General features: G+C 37.0%; 1 protein-coding gene across 3 annotated transcripts in view; it reads right to left on the bottom strand.

The window, feature by feature from the left end:
- Positions 1-2,771: 2,771 nt before the first annotated feature.
- Positions 2,772-17,726, bottom strand: part of Usp25 (ubiquitin specific peptidase 25) — a 120,005-nt gene continuing 105,050 nt past the window's right edge. For all 3 annotated transcript variants that reach the window (XM_060370666.1, XM_060370668.1, XM_060370667.1), the window contains 6 exons: positions 15,849-16,027; positions 14,737-14,815; positions 13,823-13,902; positions 11,153-11,276; positions 4,432-4,627; positions 2,772-4,156 (listed from right to left, as the gene is read on the bottom strand). In XM_060370666.1, the coding sequence (XP_060226649.1) occupies positions 3,984-4,156; positions 4,432-4,627; positions 11,153-11,276; positions 13,823-13,902; positions 14,737-14,815; positions 15,849-16,027 (831 nt within the window). In that variant the 3' untranslated portion in view covers positions 2,772-3,983. The remainder of the gene's footprint in view (positions 4,157-4,431; positions 4,628-11,152; positions 11,277-13,822; positions 13,903-14,736; positions 14,816-15,848; positions 16,028-17,726) is intronic.

The following is a 17,726-nucleotide window of genomic DNA, read 5'->3' as shown; positions in this document are numbered from 1 at the left end:
AGCCCAACTGGGAAATTCAAAATATTGGCACCAGTAGATGTGTGTGTGTTCTACTGCACATAAAATCTCAGTCGTGACTCATTAATGCACTTATTTTTGAGACACCTTTTCTCTACATAGTACAAGGTGACATCAGACATCAGAGCCTGCTACCTCTGCCTCCTGAACGGAGCGGCAGCTCTTCTCAACCAAGATATTCCCATTACTTCATTATTAGTCACTCTCATGGAGATCAACTGGCTTGGGGAAAGTTGGGAATAAATTTGTAAAATAGATGGCTGTTGCAATTGGCAAAACTAATGATGTCCTCCACCATCAACACTCAAAAACAAAAGTCATCAAACATATCTGTGCTGAAATTACCCAAACATAAAAACAAAGAAACAAAAAACAAACAAAACCATACCAGTATGGAGAACATTAGGGAATTGGAAAGGGACATGAAAATATAACAAGAAAAATATTACCCTTACTGGAAGGGTATCAAAGGTAGAATGTGAAATGAAAATAACAAAATGTATCCACACTCATCAATACGTGCTGTTTCCATTCCTTCAACAGAAACATGTTACTGAAAACACTGAACTGAGTGCCAGATGACCTTTTTCTGACTAAGATTGCTACAGAGGTTCCTAAGATGAAGTAGAAGTGGCAAGGAAATAAAATGTAGACTAAAGGAAAACTCTATCAACCTTATCCTTACTTAGAAAGAACACCCAGCCATTCATACTATACGAGCTGAAATGTGGCCTGCCGAACTCCATATCAGAGTTCCAAGCTTCGGTGTGTGTATTTGCAAATGAAGCCTTGATGGAGGTAAAAGGAGTTGCATACGGTCATGAAGATGGGGTTTGCACCCAGCATAAGGACAAAGCAGAGAAATCTGAATGTGTGTGTGCAAAGAAAAGGCCATGCTGGGGCAGAGAATGTGGGAATTCGTACACAGGACACAATGTTCCACAGACACCAACATGCCAACTCCTTAGTCTTGAACTTGTAGCTTCCAGAAGTATGAGTAAATACAGACTTCCTCACTGCTTTGTTTCATGAACAAAGCACAGAGAACCAATATACATGCTCTGGAGGGAGGTGGGTCATGGCCATAGCAAAGGACATTTACCTACCAACATAAAAACGAAATAAAATACAACAATAATCAATCACTCCCTAAAGCATCCTTTTCTTTTTTTTTAAGTTGGGGGAGGGGTAAGTGTATTACCTAGAGGCAAGTCAACAAATTTAAATATAGCACAAAGGTACTGAACTCCTGCAGAACCAAATATAGAGAAAATTCCCACTATTCTCAGTAATATTTAAAGTGAAACACCAACAAGACTGTCATTTCTTTGAAACTAAGAGTGAGGAAGATAAGATTATTTCAATACAAAATCAGAAGAGAGTAGAAGTCACCAGGGATTCATGACATGGGTGGCTCACAAACTTCAGCACATGTAAAAACTTTATGAATGGAGCAGCAGATGGATTTGAATTGTACTAATGAGTTAGGACTCGAGAATTTCAGTCCTAGCATGCTTAAGACTGATTTGGAGCCAACCTCGTGAGAACTAGTCCCCTTAAATACAGTATATGCTAATTTGGGAAAAAAGAATGAGACACTGCCAGAATATCATAGGTTCACTCGTGGCTTCTGGTCCCTTTAAACCATGTCTATGTAAGAAGTTTTAGGTTCTTCCTTAACTGACTTCTACTCCTAGTATTTCAAAAGGTAAGAGGAGACTACTACAGTAAAGAGAATGTCAGTGATTGAATGTTGACCCTACTGTGCACAACAGTTCTGTGAGCCTCCGAATGTTCAATCAAAAGCTACAAGTTATTCTTAACAAACATCATAAGGAAATTTCAATGACCTAAGCCTTAAAAATGAATTGGATGGTCCAAGGAAAGCATGCTGATTGTCCAAGTACAGGTAAAGTTCAAACTAAGTTATTTCAGATTCAATCCTAGGGACAAATAGCCTTGTTTTAAAAATTATATTTTATTTATTATTTTTTAGTGCAAGCATGTCTGTGTATGTTCAGAGTACAACCTGTAGGAGTCAGTGCTCTCCTTCTACCACGTGGGTCCTTGGACTGAACTCAGATAGCCAGGCTTGGTGGCAAATTGCTCTACGCACTAAGCTGTCTCATGGACTCATGAACTCCTTCCTAAGTACAAACTATAGTATCTTCCACATACAAAGCACATGATTCCCTGGATGTGCTTCTTGACAGACTAGTTCCTATATGGTAGCTCACTGCTTTGTACCTTAGCAGGCAATTGCATGTAAAGAAGTTCATCATTTTGTCAGGCTATCCTAACATGTGAACTAACTAGCAAAACTGCAACAACACATGGAGTTTCGGGAGTTTTGAACTCTAAACCCAGACACATTTTGACGCTCACAATATACAATGCCTAATTTTACACGATGCTTCCTCCTTGATGCCTCAGCACACAAAATTCCCTCTGTAAAATCATCACAGAAGTGATTGCTTTCGCTCCCTCTAGTGCAGCCGTTTGCAACCTGTGAGTCGTCATCCCTTTGGGGGTCACATATCGGACATCCTGCATGTCAGATATTTACAGTTCATAGCAGTTGCAAAATTATAGTTATGAAGTAGCAACAAAATGATTTATGACAGGGGTTCACCACAAAATAGGAACAGTGTTAAAGGGTCACAGGATTAGGAAAGTTGAAAATCAGTGCTCTTGTATCTTTTGTGAGAGGCACTTGTAGAAATTATTAGTTTGACGACGCTACAACAAACATATACACACAGCATAATGATATATTTTACTATGCTAACAAAGTATCAATTATAAAGAATTTTTTAGAAATTCAAAAATAGATGGGTGGTAACATGATTACCTTTAAAGCATTAATCTAAATTTTCATTCACAATATCACTTCATTGATCTTAAAACAGTAGTTCCATCTATAAAATAGTCTACATCTTTTTACCTTTTTTTAAAAAAACGGAGGGAAATAAAAAGTTAGGATTCTTATAATTCCTAGTTGAACAGTATCAATTTCATTTCACAGCATTGATTAGTAGAGGACATTTCGATTAAAGTAGTATATAATTTACAAAAATAGAATACTTATATAATGAAAAACATTGCCCTCCATTATGAAGAATACATGTATGTGCATTGTATGTGTGTATATGTGCACATTATTTTTTTTAATTTCACAATAGCCCTTATTCAAGTACTTTTTCGGATTTCTCTTGAAGTAATCACCTTGTTATATTATTTACACATACATAAAGAAACAAACATTTAATCTAAGACAAGTTTAAAAGTTTCAGTGCAGCTTGACTTAAAACTCAATCACTCACTTCAGTGAAATCTGACTAAACTTTAACAACATGTTTAGGTCCAAGAACTCAGTTGGTATAGGTACATTGAAGTGCTAAATACTTAGTACAATTCCAATAGTTTCATTATAGTAACACAAAAGGGCTATTATTCTATGCAACACCCACTATCAACTCCATGACTAAATTCACTTATATAGCTACAATACACACCATTATACAATATACCTGCTTACAAACACATAGGTAGCCATAAATAAAACTTTATTCTTTGATTTCATTTACAAGCTACCAAAATATTATGTATCGTACACAGTGCTGAACACTTAATGGCTTAGTCTTGGAAATCCCAGACTAAATGGAAAGCTGTTGATGAAGAAAACTGAGAGGCAATACTGCAATAAAGGCAGCAAAAGCATAGTTTTGCCGCAAGAAAATCAGTTGATTTGTAATTGTACATCGGTTCCGGATAAAACAAAGTGTGAGCGCCATGCGATTCTCAGGTTTATTGTTTGCAGTCTGGCTAAGGTCGGCATAGTCATTATGTCTTTTGCAGTTATTAAAATAAAAAGTTAAAAACTCTAGCAGCAGCAAGCAAACCCCGTGGCAGGAAGGCGGGGTAAGAAAAGAGTTTCTGTGATGAGTGTGGTGAATTGGGGCAGCTCATCTTCCGTCAGCAGGAGTACGGCTGAGGGTCAACATGATTCGGGCGAAGCGCTCACAGAGTTCATGAGCAGAATAGGGCGGTAACTTCGGTGGCTGATGGAGACCTTTGAGCTCCGTAGAGCAATCAAGCAGTTTTGGCAGAAAATCCGTCAGCTTTTCTTGGAGGTTTGCTGCAAATACAAATAATTAGATTTATAAACACAAATAAATAATTAAAGGACTGCCTACGGTAGGCTTGTTATAGGAGAGGATTCTCTTTGAAATGTTTGGGTGATATAAGGTGTTTTGTTCTGTTCGTGCATAACAGAAATGTGCACACCTTTGCAGTAAAGGAGAACTGCTACTGTGCGACGCTGAAGTGCTACAGAACGTAAAACAATGCCCAAACCACAATATCTTTGCTGCTTGTCCCATCCCAGTGCCTAATAGCACTATCTAAACTTACATTCCATCTCTTGCCCTAGGTATGAACACCAGCGATTCCTCATATCTTCCACAGCAAGGATATCTTTCTCTTCCATTTCATCCACCAGCAACAGGGGCAAAAAAGGGACAATAAACTCATTCATGATAATCAAGCCGTTGTTTACTTCTCCATCCTCTCCAGACTCAAACAGCTCTGCCGCTTGCTCGTTTAATTTCTTAATGGAATGAGAGAAGAAAACACATTCTGCTTCATCTTACAGTTAAGAAAAGAGGTAACTGTTCATGGTCATAAAAAGACGACAAGATACATATGTTCAAACAGTATTAGAACAAATAGTCAAGTGTAATGATATATATATATATATATATATATATATATATATTCAGGAAAACCTATGAACATAACAGTAACAACAGAAAATAACAATATAAAATCACAATCTTCCAATAATCTCATTCAAAACTATGAGAAAACACTTCACATTAAAATTATTGTAAACTGAATAGTTATATTTTATTTTATTATTTTTTACAATTTATTCACTTTGTATCCCAATTGTAGCCCTCTCCCTCATCCATTCCTGGTCCCACCATCCTTCCCTCTTCCTCCCTTAATTCAAGGAAATGGTGGTGTTCTCCTCTGCTGTCTGACCCTGGCCTATGAGATCTCATCAGGACTGCCTGGATTCTTTTCCTCTGTGGGCTGGCTAGGTCACCCTGCCAGGGGGAAGTGATCAATTAGCAGGCAACCATGTTTATGTCAGAGACAGCCCCTGCTTCCCTTACTAGGGAGTCCTACATGGAGAGTGAGTTGCCTATGGGCTACATTTGAGCAGGAGGTCTAAGTCCTATCTCTGCATGGTCCTTGGTTGATGCATCAGTCTCTGGAGGAACCCTGGGCTCAGACATTTGACTATATTGGTCTTCTTGTGGAGCTCCTGTCCCCTCTGGCTTCTACTATCCCTCCCTTCTTCCATAAGACTCCCTGGACTCTACCCAAAGTTTGGCTGCACGTCTCTCCATCTGCTTTGATTCCCTGCTTTATGGAGTCTTTTAGAGGACATCTTTGGTAGGCTCCCTTTCTGTTCCCCTCTACCACTTGTTTATTCATTTGTCTTCTTTTGTCCTTATGAATGAGAATTAAGCATCCTCTCAATGGTCTTCCCTATTGTTTATATTCTTTAGGTCTGTAGATTTTATTATGTTTAGCCTCAAAAAAAATCAATAGCCCTCCTGTATACAAATGACAAATGGCCTGAGAAAGAAATTACAGAAACTTCACCTTCACAATAGCCACAAAAACAATGTATCTTGGTGTAACTCTAACTAAGCATGTGAAAGCTTATATGAAAAAACCTTAAAGTTTCTGAAAAGAAGAAGAAGAAGAAGAAGAAGAAGAAGAAGAAGAAGAAGAAGAAGAAGAAGAAGCAGCTATCAGAAGATGGAAAGATATCCCATGCTCATGGATTGGTAGAATTAACATAGTAAAAATGGCCATCCTACCAATTTACAGATTCAATGCAATTCCCATCAAAATGCCAACACAATCCTTTACAGACCTTGAAAGAACAATTCTCAACTTCATATGAGAAAACAAAAAACCCAGAATTGCCAAAACTATCCTGTACAATAAAAGATCTTCTATAAGAGAATAAATTGTAATAAATTAAAAAAAAATAACTTCTGGAAGTATCTCTACCCTTGATCACAAGAACAGTAAGAAAAAACAAAAACAAAAAACACACAAACAAACAAAAAACTGCATGGTAGTGGCATAGAAACAGACTGGTGTTTGGAGGTTCTAGCAGGGGAGTGCAGCTATTCATATACCCCTGACCAAAGCCCGGTCCTCCTCTGTTACTGGAAGGTTTTCCTCTTTGACTCAGCCTGCAGCTTCAGGAGTGAAGCACACAGAGCAGTGACGGAGGAAGGGGACACATGCCTAGCCTGCCAGATCAGCAGAATCAATCCTGGCCATCAACGGGGTTACAGATGTTGGAGCCAGATGGAAGGAGAGGAGGACCTCCCATTATCAGAACTGGGGGAGGGGCATGGGTGGAGAAGAGGGAGGGAAGGTGGGACTGGGAGAATATGGGGAGGTACAGGTGGGTTACAAAATGAATGAACTGTAATTAATAAAAAATAAATTAATTAAGAAAATAAAAACTGGATGTCAAAAAAAAAAAAAGAATGAAAGAAACAGACTGGTGGACCAATGGAATTTAATTGAAGTTCCAGAAATAAACCCACACACCTATAGATACTTGATTTTTGACAAAGAAGTCAAAACCATACAACGGAAAAAAAGATAGCATCCTCAACTAATGGTGCTGGTCTAACTGGATGTCTACATGTAGAAAAATGCAAATAGAACCATATTTATTACACTGCACAAAACTATAGTCCATGTAAATCAAAGACCTCAACATAAAACCAGACACACTAAATCTGTTAGAAGAAAAAATGGGGAAGAGCCTGGAACTCATTGGCACAGGAGACAACTTCCTGAACAGATCACCAATAGCACAGGCTCTAAGAGCAACAATCAATAAATGGGACCACGTGAAACTGAAAAGCTTCTATAAAGCAAAGGACAATAGCGTCAGAATAAAATGACAGCCTACTAACTGGGAAAGGATCTTCACCAACCCTATATCTGACAGAGGACTAATATCCAGAATATGTAAATAACTCAAGAATTTAAACACCAGCAAACATAGTAATCCAATGAAAAAATGTGGTTCAGAGGTAAACAGAATTCTCGATAGAGGAATATTGAATGGTGGAGAAACACTTAAAGACATGCTCAAAGTCCTTGGTCATCAGGAAAACTCAAATCAAAACGACCCTGAGATTTCACCTTACAACCCATAAGAATTGTTAAAATAAAAAACTCCAAGATCCCTTTTCTGTCTGAAGAGAGTCATAGCGTGAGGGGCATCAATGGGCACAGGCACCCAGTGAGGCATGCAAGTAACCAGGGCATACCTAAACCATTGTTACTACCATCTCATTGACGGCTGTTGGAGCTACCACGAGGGCATTAGCCATGAGTCATACTGGGCAGACTGCTCAGACCCTGAATAATCTTTTAGCCAATGTAGCTCATGCCTTAGTTGTACATAAAGGAATTAATGCTCAACTAAAAGGAAGCTCGATGGTGTTCAATCAGAGGATTGACCTCTTGCAGGAGCAAATTGATACCCTATGGCAAATCGCTCAACCTGGCTGTCAATGAAAGTATGCTGGACTTTGTGTCACTAGCATACAACATGAGAATTTTTCCTGTGCTGCAAATCTGTCTAAACAATTGTCGAGCTATATTTTAGGTAATTGGACTGGAGAATTCGATACTACGATGGAGCAGCTGAGAGTGGCCATTGTCACAGTAAATTCTACCAGAGTGGACGCAGGACTAGCCACAGGATAATCAACATGGATTGCTGCAGCCATGAATCATCTGAAGGAATGGGCGGGCATGGGAGTGTTAGCAGGCCTTCTGGTGTTGGTCTCTTTGGTTTGCCTGTGGTATATATGCAAGATTAGAGTCTCACAACAGTGTGATGCAGCCATGATCATTCAGGCCTTTACAGCCATTGAAGCAGGACATTTTCCCCAAGCATGGTTGGATACCATAAAAAGCTAAAATGATACGCTCAGGATGCGAGGCTAAGCACTGCACTCAGGGTCAGCCGCTTTGGACCCAGAGAAAAGCATGTCTGATTGCATGCGGATTGATGCCCCAGGTCCCGCCTCTGAGAAAAAGGTATCGGACGGGTCTGATGCCCTTTGGATGGATGACACCTAAATGAACATCTGTACAAAGTCCCAATTTATTTCTAATATCAGAGATCAGACCTCTACTCTTGCCTGATGCGTCTAAAACAAAAAGGGGGAACTGTAGAGAGCTGCGGAATGCTATGCCTGAAAGATGGAGCTGGTTTCCTCCTTCCACCTTCCCGATGGTGAGTGCTCTCTGTCACGAACAACTCCACATTTGGCTAAGGCTGAGGATCTGGCTTGCTTCCATGTATGTGGACCTATCTGCATTGCCCCCGTGGCACGCCTGGGTTGGCTACCCAGAGGCTATTTAAGCTGTGGGCTGGCTTTCCCCGGGGTCCGAGGATTGTTCAATGTTCCTGAATAAACTGCATTGAAAAAAAATAAATAAATAAAAATAAAAAAAAGAAATAAACATACATAAATAGATATTTAACATGGGGTATTTGTAAATGTATCACAAATATATTAAATAATGAATTCCCATATTTGTATTATTCATTGTTATTTGAATCAAATGCCATTTTTCTCCTTTTTTAAAAACCATATCTGTGTCAAGGAATATTCCACTTTTCTGGTTTATGCAATTATGAATAAAAGATGCATGATTTGAAAAATAAATAAATAAATAAAAAACTCAAGTGACAATACATGATAGAAAGAATATGGAGAAAGGGGAATTCTCCTCCATAGCTGGTGGGAATGTAAACTGTACAACTACTTTGGAAATCAATCTGGAGCTTTCTCAGAAAATTAACAATATTGCTACCTCAAGATCCAACTATAGCACTCCTAGGGATATATCCAAAATATGTTCAAGTATACAACAAGGACATTTGCCCAACCATGTTCATGGCAGCTTTATTTGTTATAGCCAGAATCTGGAAACAACTCAGATGTCCCTCAACTGAGGAATAGATGCAGAAATTTTGGTACATTTACACAATTGAATACTACTCAGCAATTGAAAGTAAGGATATCATGAAATTTGAAGCAAATGGTGAGAACTAGAAAAGATCATCCTGAGTGAGTGAAGCAGAAAGACACATGTGCTATATCATCATTTATAAGTGGATATTAGACATAAAATACAGGATAAACGTACTAAAATCTGTACACCAAAGAAGCTAAGCAAAGAGGAGGACCCTGTGTAAGATGATCAATCCTCATGCAAACAGGATGGACATCGGAAGAGGGTGCAAACAGGGAACAGGACAGGAGTCTACCACAAAGGGCCTCAGAAAGACTCTACCCAGCAGGATATCAAAGCAGATGCTCAGACTCATAGCCAAACTTTGGGCAGAGTGCAGGCAATCTTATGAAAGAAGTAGGGGGGATTGAAAGACTTGGAGGGGACAGGAGCTCCACAAGGAGAGCAAGAGAACTAAGAAATCTGGGCACAGGATCTTTTCTGAGAATGATACTCCAACCAAGTACCGTGCATGAGAACCTAAAACCCTCTACAAATGTAGCCCATGGCAGCTCAGTCTCCAAGTGGGTTCCCTAATAAGGGAAACAGGGAATGTCTCTGACATGAACTCATTGTCTGGCTCTTTGATCACCTCCCCTGATGGGGTAGCGGCCTTACCAGGCCACAGAGGAAAACAGTGCAGCCAGTCCTGATGAGACCTGATAGGCTAGGGTCAGATAGAAGGGGAGGAGGACCTCCCTTATCAGTGGACTTGGGGAGGAGCATGGAAAGAGATGAAGGAGGGAGGATGGGATTGGGAGGTGATGAGGGAGGGGACTACAGAGGGGATACAAATTGAATAAACTGTAATTTATAAAAATATAAATAAATTTTTAAAAAGTGAAAAAAAAAAAGAAATGATCAATGTCCTTAGTCATCAGGGAAATGAAAATCAAAACTACTTTAAGATTGCATTTTACATCCATCAGAATGGCTAAGATAAAAAACTCTAATTGTAATTTCTAAGAGAAAATGTTTCATCAAAATATCTACTTAAAAGTTCTTTTCTTTCTCTGTGGCCTGGTAATTCTGTTACCCTCTCAGGGGAAGGTGATCAAAGAATAGGCCAGTAAGTTCATGTCAGAGACAGCCCCTATTCCCCTTACTAGGAGACCCACTTGAAGACTGAGCTTCCATGGGCTATATCTGTGCAGAGGTTCTGATTAGCTAAGGTCAGATGGAAGGGGAGGAGGACCACCCCTATCAGTAGATTTGGGGAGGGGCATGGAAGGAGAAAAGGGAGAGGGGGTGGGATTGGGAGGGGTGAGGGGGTGGACTACACCTGGGATAAAAGTGAATGAACTGTAATAACAATAAATTAAATTTTAAAAGAGTTCTTTCCTTATACTTAATGCATATAATATCTAGAGACATTTTCGTCATGTTTCTAAAATATGAAAAAATTAGTACTTAATGGTTTTCAGTATGGATAGAAGTAACTCCAGCAGAGAGTAGTGAGTTCGATGTAATCAAATAAATTTTAGGGGAAGTTATGATTTCATACAGGAAGGGTAGCTGATTTAGTGTGCATCAGTGAAGCTCTGTACATATGTAAAGTTGGGGAAAAAGTAGAGAAAAATGTTTTCAAACTAATTTTTAAAACTTTACAATAATTAAAATATAACATAATAATAATAATAATTTAGAGAGACGGAAATATTTGAAGAAAGTCTACCAGTCTTCTACTGCAAATAAATGGCATCACGTTCAAAGGAGTTCTGCAAGGTAAGTTGAGCATGATTTATAATTCCTGGAAACTAAGTGTTTACTGTATAGACTATCATTCATAACTCCTTGAACAATAAAAAGAGAGTGGCAATATAATAATCAAACCTACAAATGCAATGAAAGCTATCTTTTCTCATTTAGAAACACATTTTCATGCACATATTATGATTTTTGTCCAGTCAGTGTTTACAGTTATTACTTGTGTGCATCTGAAAAATGTGCTAACATAAGGAAAATGCAAACACATGCTATTTATACTCACCAGTAAGCACTCCCTTCTATAATGCGATATCAACTCTCCATCATGCCCTCTGTATGGACCCTTGGACAAGAGCTCTTTGTTATTCTGATAAGCACAGATAAGGAACAGCAAGGAGTCTATATAACTTAAAATAAACAAACAATATTAGTATTTCATTACTCTAAATCAATCTACAGTTCTCTATGACATGAAAAAAAATCAATGTATCATGTGCACACACTTTTATAACGAGCAAAACATAAAGATAAGAGAGTTATATCTTAAAAGTAAAAAAAAAAAGATATACAAAAATATGGAAGAAAGGCCTCAGTCCAGGTATTCAATAGTTCCTTCTGTTGTCTTTAATATATTGGGAGTTTGATGTTTTTCACTTACGAACAAAATTTAAGATTAATGTGAACGCCAACAATCAATAATGTTCCATGAAAAGATTATTTTTATTTACTTTGTACTTACAAGTATCATTTGGACCATGAACTGACTATGTAAGTCAGGTTTTTGTATGTGTAGACAAACTTCTGGCCACTGAGACAAACATAAAAGAAAAATGCCCAAAGGAGATGATGTGTGGAAAGTGGAAAATATATTTCCAATTTGGAAATTTAGGAAGAGTTAAACTGGGATGGAAGAGTGAGGGTAGGACAGAGAAGCAAGTATGGGAAGGATATATAATACCAAAAGCCCTTTGAAAAGGATATAAGGAGGCATGGCATATTACACAAGCTTCCATACATACATACATCATACACACATCCATATGTTCATACACACACACACACACACACACACACACACACACACATCTTAAAATAAAGTTACACTATAGCAGTGCAACAATGCATCTATTAGAAACCAGAAGAGAATTAATAAAAAAGCCAAGTGACTTGGATGGGTAATTTCTTTTGGAATTGTAGGCCACTGAGGTTTCTGTAGATCCCCAAACATTAGAGGCTGCCTTTGGTTATACTTCCAAACTCGGTGGCAATATCCTATTGATGAAAACAGTACAACTACAACTGGCCTGGCAAGACAGGCCTACTTGATAAATTGCGGCACAAATGTTATGGGAGTAACTAACCACTCTCTGATACGATTTAAGTACAAGATGAAACTTGTACAAGATGAAACTCATAACTGGCAGCAGTTTTCGGCTAAGAACGTGTGGCTAGATAAGTTATAGGCACTCAGCAAGGACTTCGCTGTGTAGACTAAGGGGCTCGAAGAATGTGGCCAGCGCCACTAAGATGCTGAATATGTAGTTATAGAAATTTAAATTACCAGTCATGGATAGTAGTACCAGGATGAACAGTTACATTCTAAAAATAAGTGCCTACTTGATATTAAAAACACACCATCACCTTAGTGGAAATTTCCTACACTTTAATGACACAAAGAAATAAGTCAATAGTGATTTTGCTTGGCTGCAATAAGAGACTGAACTGAAAATAAAGCAGTGTCTTAAAAATCTCTAGGTTAAGTAAGTTAATAGTAAGATAGAAATTAAATAATACAGAGAGAAATTAATATAAAATAGCAAGTAACAAAAATGACAAGTACATAAAAGTGTTTTCTCAATCATAGTAGAATACAAATTTGTTCTTATTTTATCTTATTCCTCTTAGGTGCAAGATATATTGTGATAAAAGAAAGCAACAGTGTGGAGTTGGGTGGATGGGAAAGTGTAGAGGATGTGGGAAAGGAGAACCCATAATCACAACATATTGTATTAAATATATATATATTCAATTAAAAGAAGAAAAGAGTGAGAATAGCAATTTTATAGTTAATGAAGCCAAAATTATTACAATATTTTCAGTTTAAAATTTGTGTACTATTTAGACATTTCCACAGACAAACTTGTTTTCATTTATTTATTTATTTATCTATATATTTTTATTTATTTATTTATTTATTGGTGGGTAAACAATAGGATTAAATCTCAGGCCTTGTGTATACTAGAGAAGAACAAGATCACTGAATACTTTTCTGTCCCAGATGCTCATCTCATGGTACCTGGGGATTCAGAAGACGACATAAGGATTGTCCCTGATGTAAGGTGAAGTTAGTTGAGAAAGGAAATAATATCTACTAATGTCCCAGGCAGATTTTAGGAAATGTAACTAGTTCTATGCGCTGGGCTCTCAGCTCTTTTGCTCCCCATATATTATGGAGGGATTTCATACAAAATTTATAACTATAGTCCACTATGTTCCAATAGACACATCCAAACTCACTGTCTCAATTAAACAGGATTAAACTCAGACCTGGTCAGTTCAGTGGGACACAAAACAAAAGGAATATTCACGAATACTTGCAAGAAAATTGGTGTGGAGAAACTGGAGAGGACAGCCCAGGAGAATGGAGAGGGTGGGTGTGGATTTCACAGTCAATAAGTAATGTGCATGTGTGTGAAACTACTGAAGAACAAATTTTAACTAAATGAAAAAAAAAAAAAAACAAGAAAAACAAAGATACAAATGCCAACTTTTTGGATTTAGAATAAAAAAGATAATATATCTTTTATATGGAGAGTATACAATCTCACTATGATTAAATGTGTAATATAAAATTGTTTCAAGCTAAAATGCTCATTAAAACGTATATGACAATCACTGAATAGAATTAATGACAAGAACAAACATTTTTCCATATTTGTACAGTCTGCCTTACCTTTCTCTCTGGAAATTTTCTAGTCCAATTATGAGATACATAGTTGTTTCTCTGAATTTCTTATAATCTGCATGCCACTCCTGCATATAAAATATTAAAAATAAAAAGTGTAAAAATTTGTTAAGAATATAAAAAAATGCACAGTTCTTATACCTTGGCAAATGAAGAGGAATAAAAAAATTAAAATTAAAATAATTTAGGTAGCATATACTACTTTGGTATAATAAAAAAATTATCAGCTACTTAGTATTAAGAATACAGGATATAAAATAATAAAATGGCAGGGTGATTAAAACTTATTTTTTTTCTTCCCATAAAACATTATTCAGTATAAATTTTTAAAATATTACAATACTACAGACAGGAATATTCTACTGATTATTATAACAGTCTAGAGTCTGAACCTGTTGCTTGATAGAGAAATTTAAGAAAATAAAAATGTCATCGTTCACTTATTTAATATTATTAAATATGAAGGAATTTTAAATGTGTTATTGAGTGTTCTATCTGACATATGGTGGGGAAAAATTTTCTACTCCCCCCACAAAAGCATAGTAGTAAGGCATGGATATTCAGGACAAAAAAAAGTTTTTTTTTGTTTTTCTTTTTAATAAAAATTAGTTCAAAAATTAAAAAAAAATGAATATAGTTTTAATTTAAAGTTCTACCAAAAACTAAATTTTTTTGGGGTACATTATAGTAAACAAATGAATAGGAGAAAGACATTAAAACATTTTGGTCTATAAGCAACTATAGCAAATTCATCTAAAAATTATTTATCAAAAACACTAAATTGGTGTTAACTTAAAAATTTAACTTTCATTTATCATCAAAACAAAACAAAACCCAGTCTTCTTAATGCTGAGACAGATGAAGTATGACAGCTTCAACTAGAGGTCAGTATTTCCCACTACCTCATATTCCTCCAAGTTCACTTCTTCTGGTTTGATCATTTCCAGTTTGGCCTGGGCAACTTTCATTATGTTGTGACACCTTCAAATGTAAGAAGCACATTTCCAAATAAAAAACATAAAAGTATGTGACATAAAAGCAAACTATCAAACATATAAAAGCAGTTTCCACAAGTGCCAGTGAGATAGCTCAATGGTTTGTAGCCTGATTAGGGTCAATCGCCACATCTCACGGCCCCAGAGTGGACCTGCATCAAATATTTCCCCAACCCAACCCCGCAGCCCACTGACAAACACAAACACAAATAAGTTTTTCAACGATTAAAATGGTGAGATATGGTGGTGCACACTTTTAATCCCCGCAATCAGGTACACCTCCGTGACCTTGAGGTGAGCCTGGTCTATTGACAGTGAGTTCCAGATACCAACTGTGGTTACATAGTCTCAAAAATAGAATAAAAAGTATATATACTTCAGGTGTAAGATTCAAGTTGTTTTTTCAAATGAAATTCAGACTAACAAGAAAAAAATAACGAGTATAAGAGGACATTCTGAAAAAAAAAATATTTGTGGGTGAACAAAATTAACTGTTGTATGTCTTCCTTTACATCAAAGACTTTTCAATGCCTGTTCAGACACCCCTGCCATGGATTGTCACAGAGGGGCAAGCTCACTGTCCAGCTTCCCTGGCCACTGGAAATATATGGGAGAGGCTTAGATTTTTCTGATCTGAGGGACTGGACTCTTGCAGGTAGTGATATCGCTCTAGTTGATAAATCACAGGAGAGCCCGACAGCAAAGGTATCTAACCTAAAATCCCCACATATAGATAAACGTTGAAAAAACACAGTTTTCTTCCATAGAAGAGTTATTTTTTTTATTTGTAATTTGATTTACCGAAATTACTTTTAGCTTAAACTTTAAAAGGGCATAGCTAGAAAATTTAGAGAAATGGCAAAGCAGACACTCAAATTACAAGAAGATTAGTACTGTGCAATACTTATTGTATTTTTTGTGCACACATAAAAGCTTACACTTGATTAGCAAAACAAAACCAAAACCAGAATAAGAAAAGTATGAGCACATGAAGTAGATGTTTTATATTTTTATGTTACCTCTCATCAAAACTCAAATTTCTGTCTCCAAATTGTTCGAGTAATGTTTTCTCAATGATTTTCTTTGGGGCCTGGTTCTGGATAAAGTAGACCAGGATGTGATGGAGACGGTAGTCTGTTTCTGGTGGGGTATCTTCCTGGGCCAACTTGACCAGCCGGGAGTACTCTAATTTAATTGCCTAGAAAATGAAACAAGAGCAAAGGTTTGGGGGTAAGTAAGCTGGTACATTTAAGAGACCATCATTTAAAAGAATTTTCTGAATAACCAACTACAAAGGACCTATCCCATCATCTCACAAACGCCCTTTCTGATTCCACCCAGAGACATGAATACAGTGTGAAATGCAGAATTTTCTGCCAGAGTCTAATCAAGGCCTGGCTTGGGGCGTCCACAGAGAGGTGCTGTGCTCTTCTCCACAGACGCGCACTTGTAGCACTACGTCACACACACAAGTTCCGGAACAGTTAAGCAGTCCTAGGGGACCCAGGCCTGCACATGGAAGCAAGGCTCTTGAGGGCAGGCCCACTTCTACAGCTACTTCGTCAGCAGCCACAGTGACGTCCTCGCCACTTCAAACTGACAGTATTTCAATTTTATTACTATAAGAATAACAATGACACGTGAAGTATCACTTCTTTCTTTAACCATAAAATACTTCAAAATTGAGAACTAATACCACAGAATATTAATATATCTTTCAGCAGAAGAGCACAATCTAGATGATCTAGAATTATAAATATCAAATAGTGCTGTATTAAGTACACAAAGTTCACATGATTAAAAATAAACACTTTCAAACTATTCCTTTATTTTTGTATCTATATTCTATCTCTGCTAAACATAAAATACTTTGGGTAGCATGCAAGACACATTACAAAAAATTTCATTCAATTAAAACGGTTTATTATTGTCTTCCCTTCACTTTCATTTTGGGCATAACTATTTCAAATAATCTTCCAATCTATGTTGTTATATTTTAGAGGAAATTAATTGAAAACATTTTTGAAATATTTATGCTACATAATACTTAAAAGGTTAGTCAGTCCCTTCTACATTAACAAAGGATTACAAACAGAAGACATTAATTTTATAGCAATATAAATTCTTAGAAAGTACTTTTCCTACTGGGAAAAATAACTTCTCCCTCCAAATATACATGTCAAGTCTTATTGGTGTGCTTAAAAGTCACTATAAAAGTAAAATGTATTTTGACATATAAGATAATCAGGGTTACTGTGTGTTTAAATAGCATACACAGTTTTCACAATGATCTCTTTCAAAGGCTTATTTTTCAAATTTGGTGAGGAGAGCCACATGTAATTTTAACAACCTGTATAGACTAAACATTAGAAAAGATGTCAAACATTATACACCCTTGTATTTTACGTGGTTTTCTCCTCGATTTGCTCATTGAGCCTCCTTGCTTTCTATGGTGACTCTGGCCATGGTGCTCTCCCTCCACACTTTCTTAGCTTGTGGCAGAAATGGACAGATGTGCTGTGCTGTGCTGTGTCATCCAGCAGAGCGGCACACACCCGCCACTGCAGTAAGGCTAACCATGATGAACTGCCTCAGCTTACTTTTCTATTGTGTTCCTAAGAATTTTCATTTTCCTGGTTGCCTGTAATTAAAATTACTTTAAGGTAATTATTGTAGATTCTGTAAGAACATCACACATTCATAGTGTGACACATGGTAGCGGTTGTCAGGTGATAGAAACCCTGGTTGACTTTAAAAAGATCCAATGTAGTGCTACCCAATGAGAGACATCGTGCAATAAAGCCTTTCACTATATACTTGATAATGTGTTACTAAACAAATCAATGTTTTACCATTACTCTAACATTGAGAATATGTACCAAAGTTTATAGTCAACA

This window comes from Meriones unguiculatus, chromosome 17, assembly GCF_030254825.1.
Source record: "Meriones unguiculatus strain TT.TT164.6M chromosome 17, Bangor_MerUng_6.1, whole genome shotgun sequence".
NCBI classification, from domain to species: domain Eukaryota; kingdom Metazoa; phylum Chordata; class Mammalia; order Rodentia; family Muridae; genus Meriones; species Meriones unguiculatus.
The sequence above is the reverse complement of the archived record's forward strand: the minus strand, read 5'-3'. Positions and strand labels throughout refer to the sequence as shown.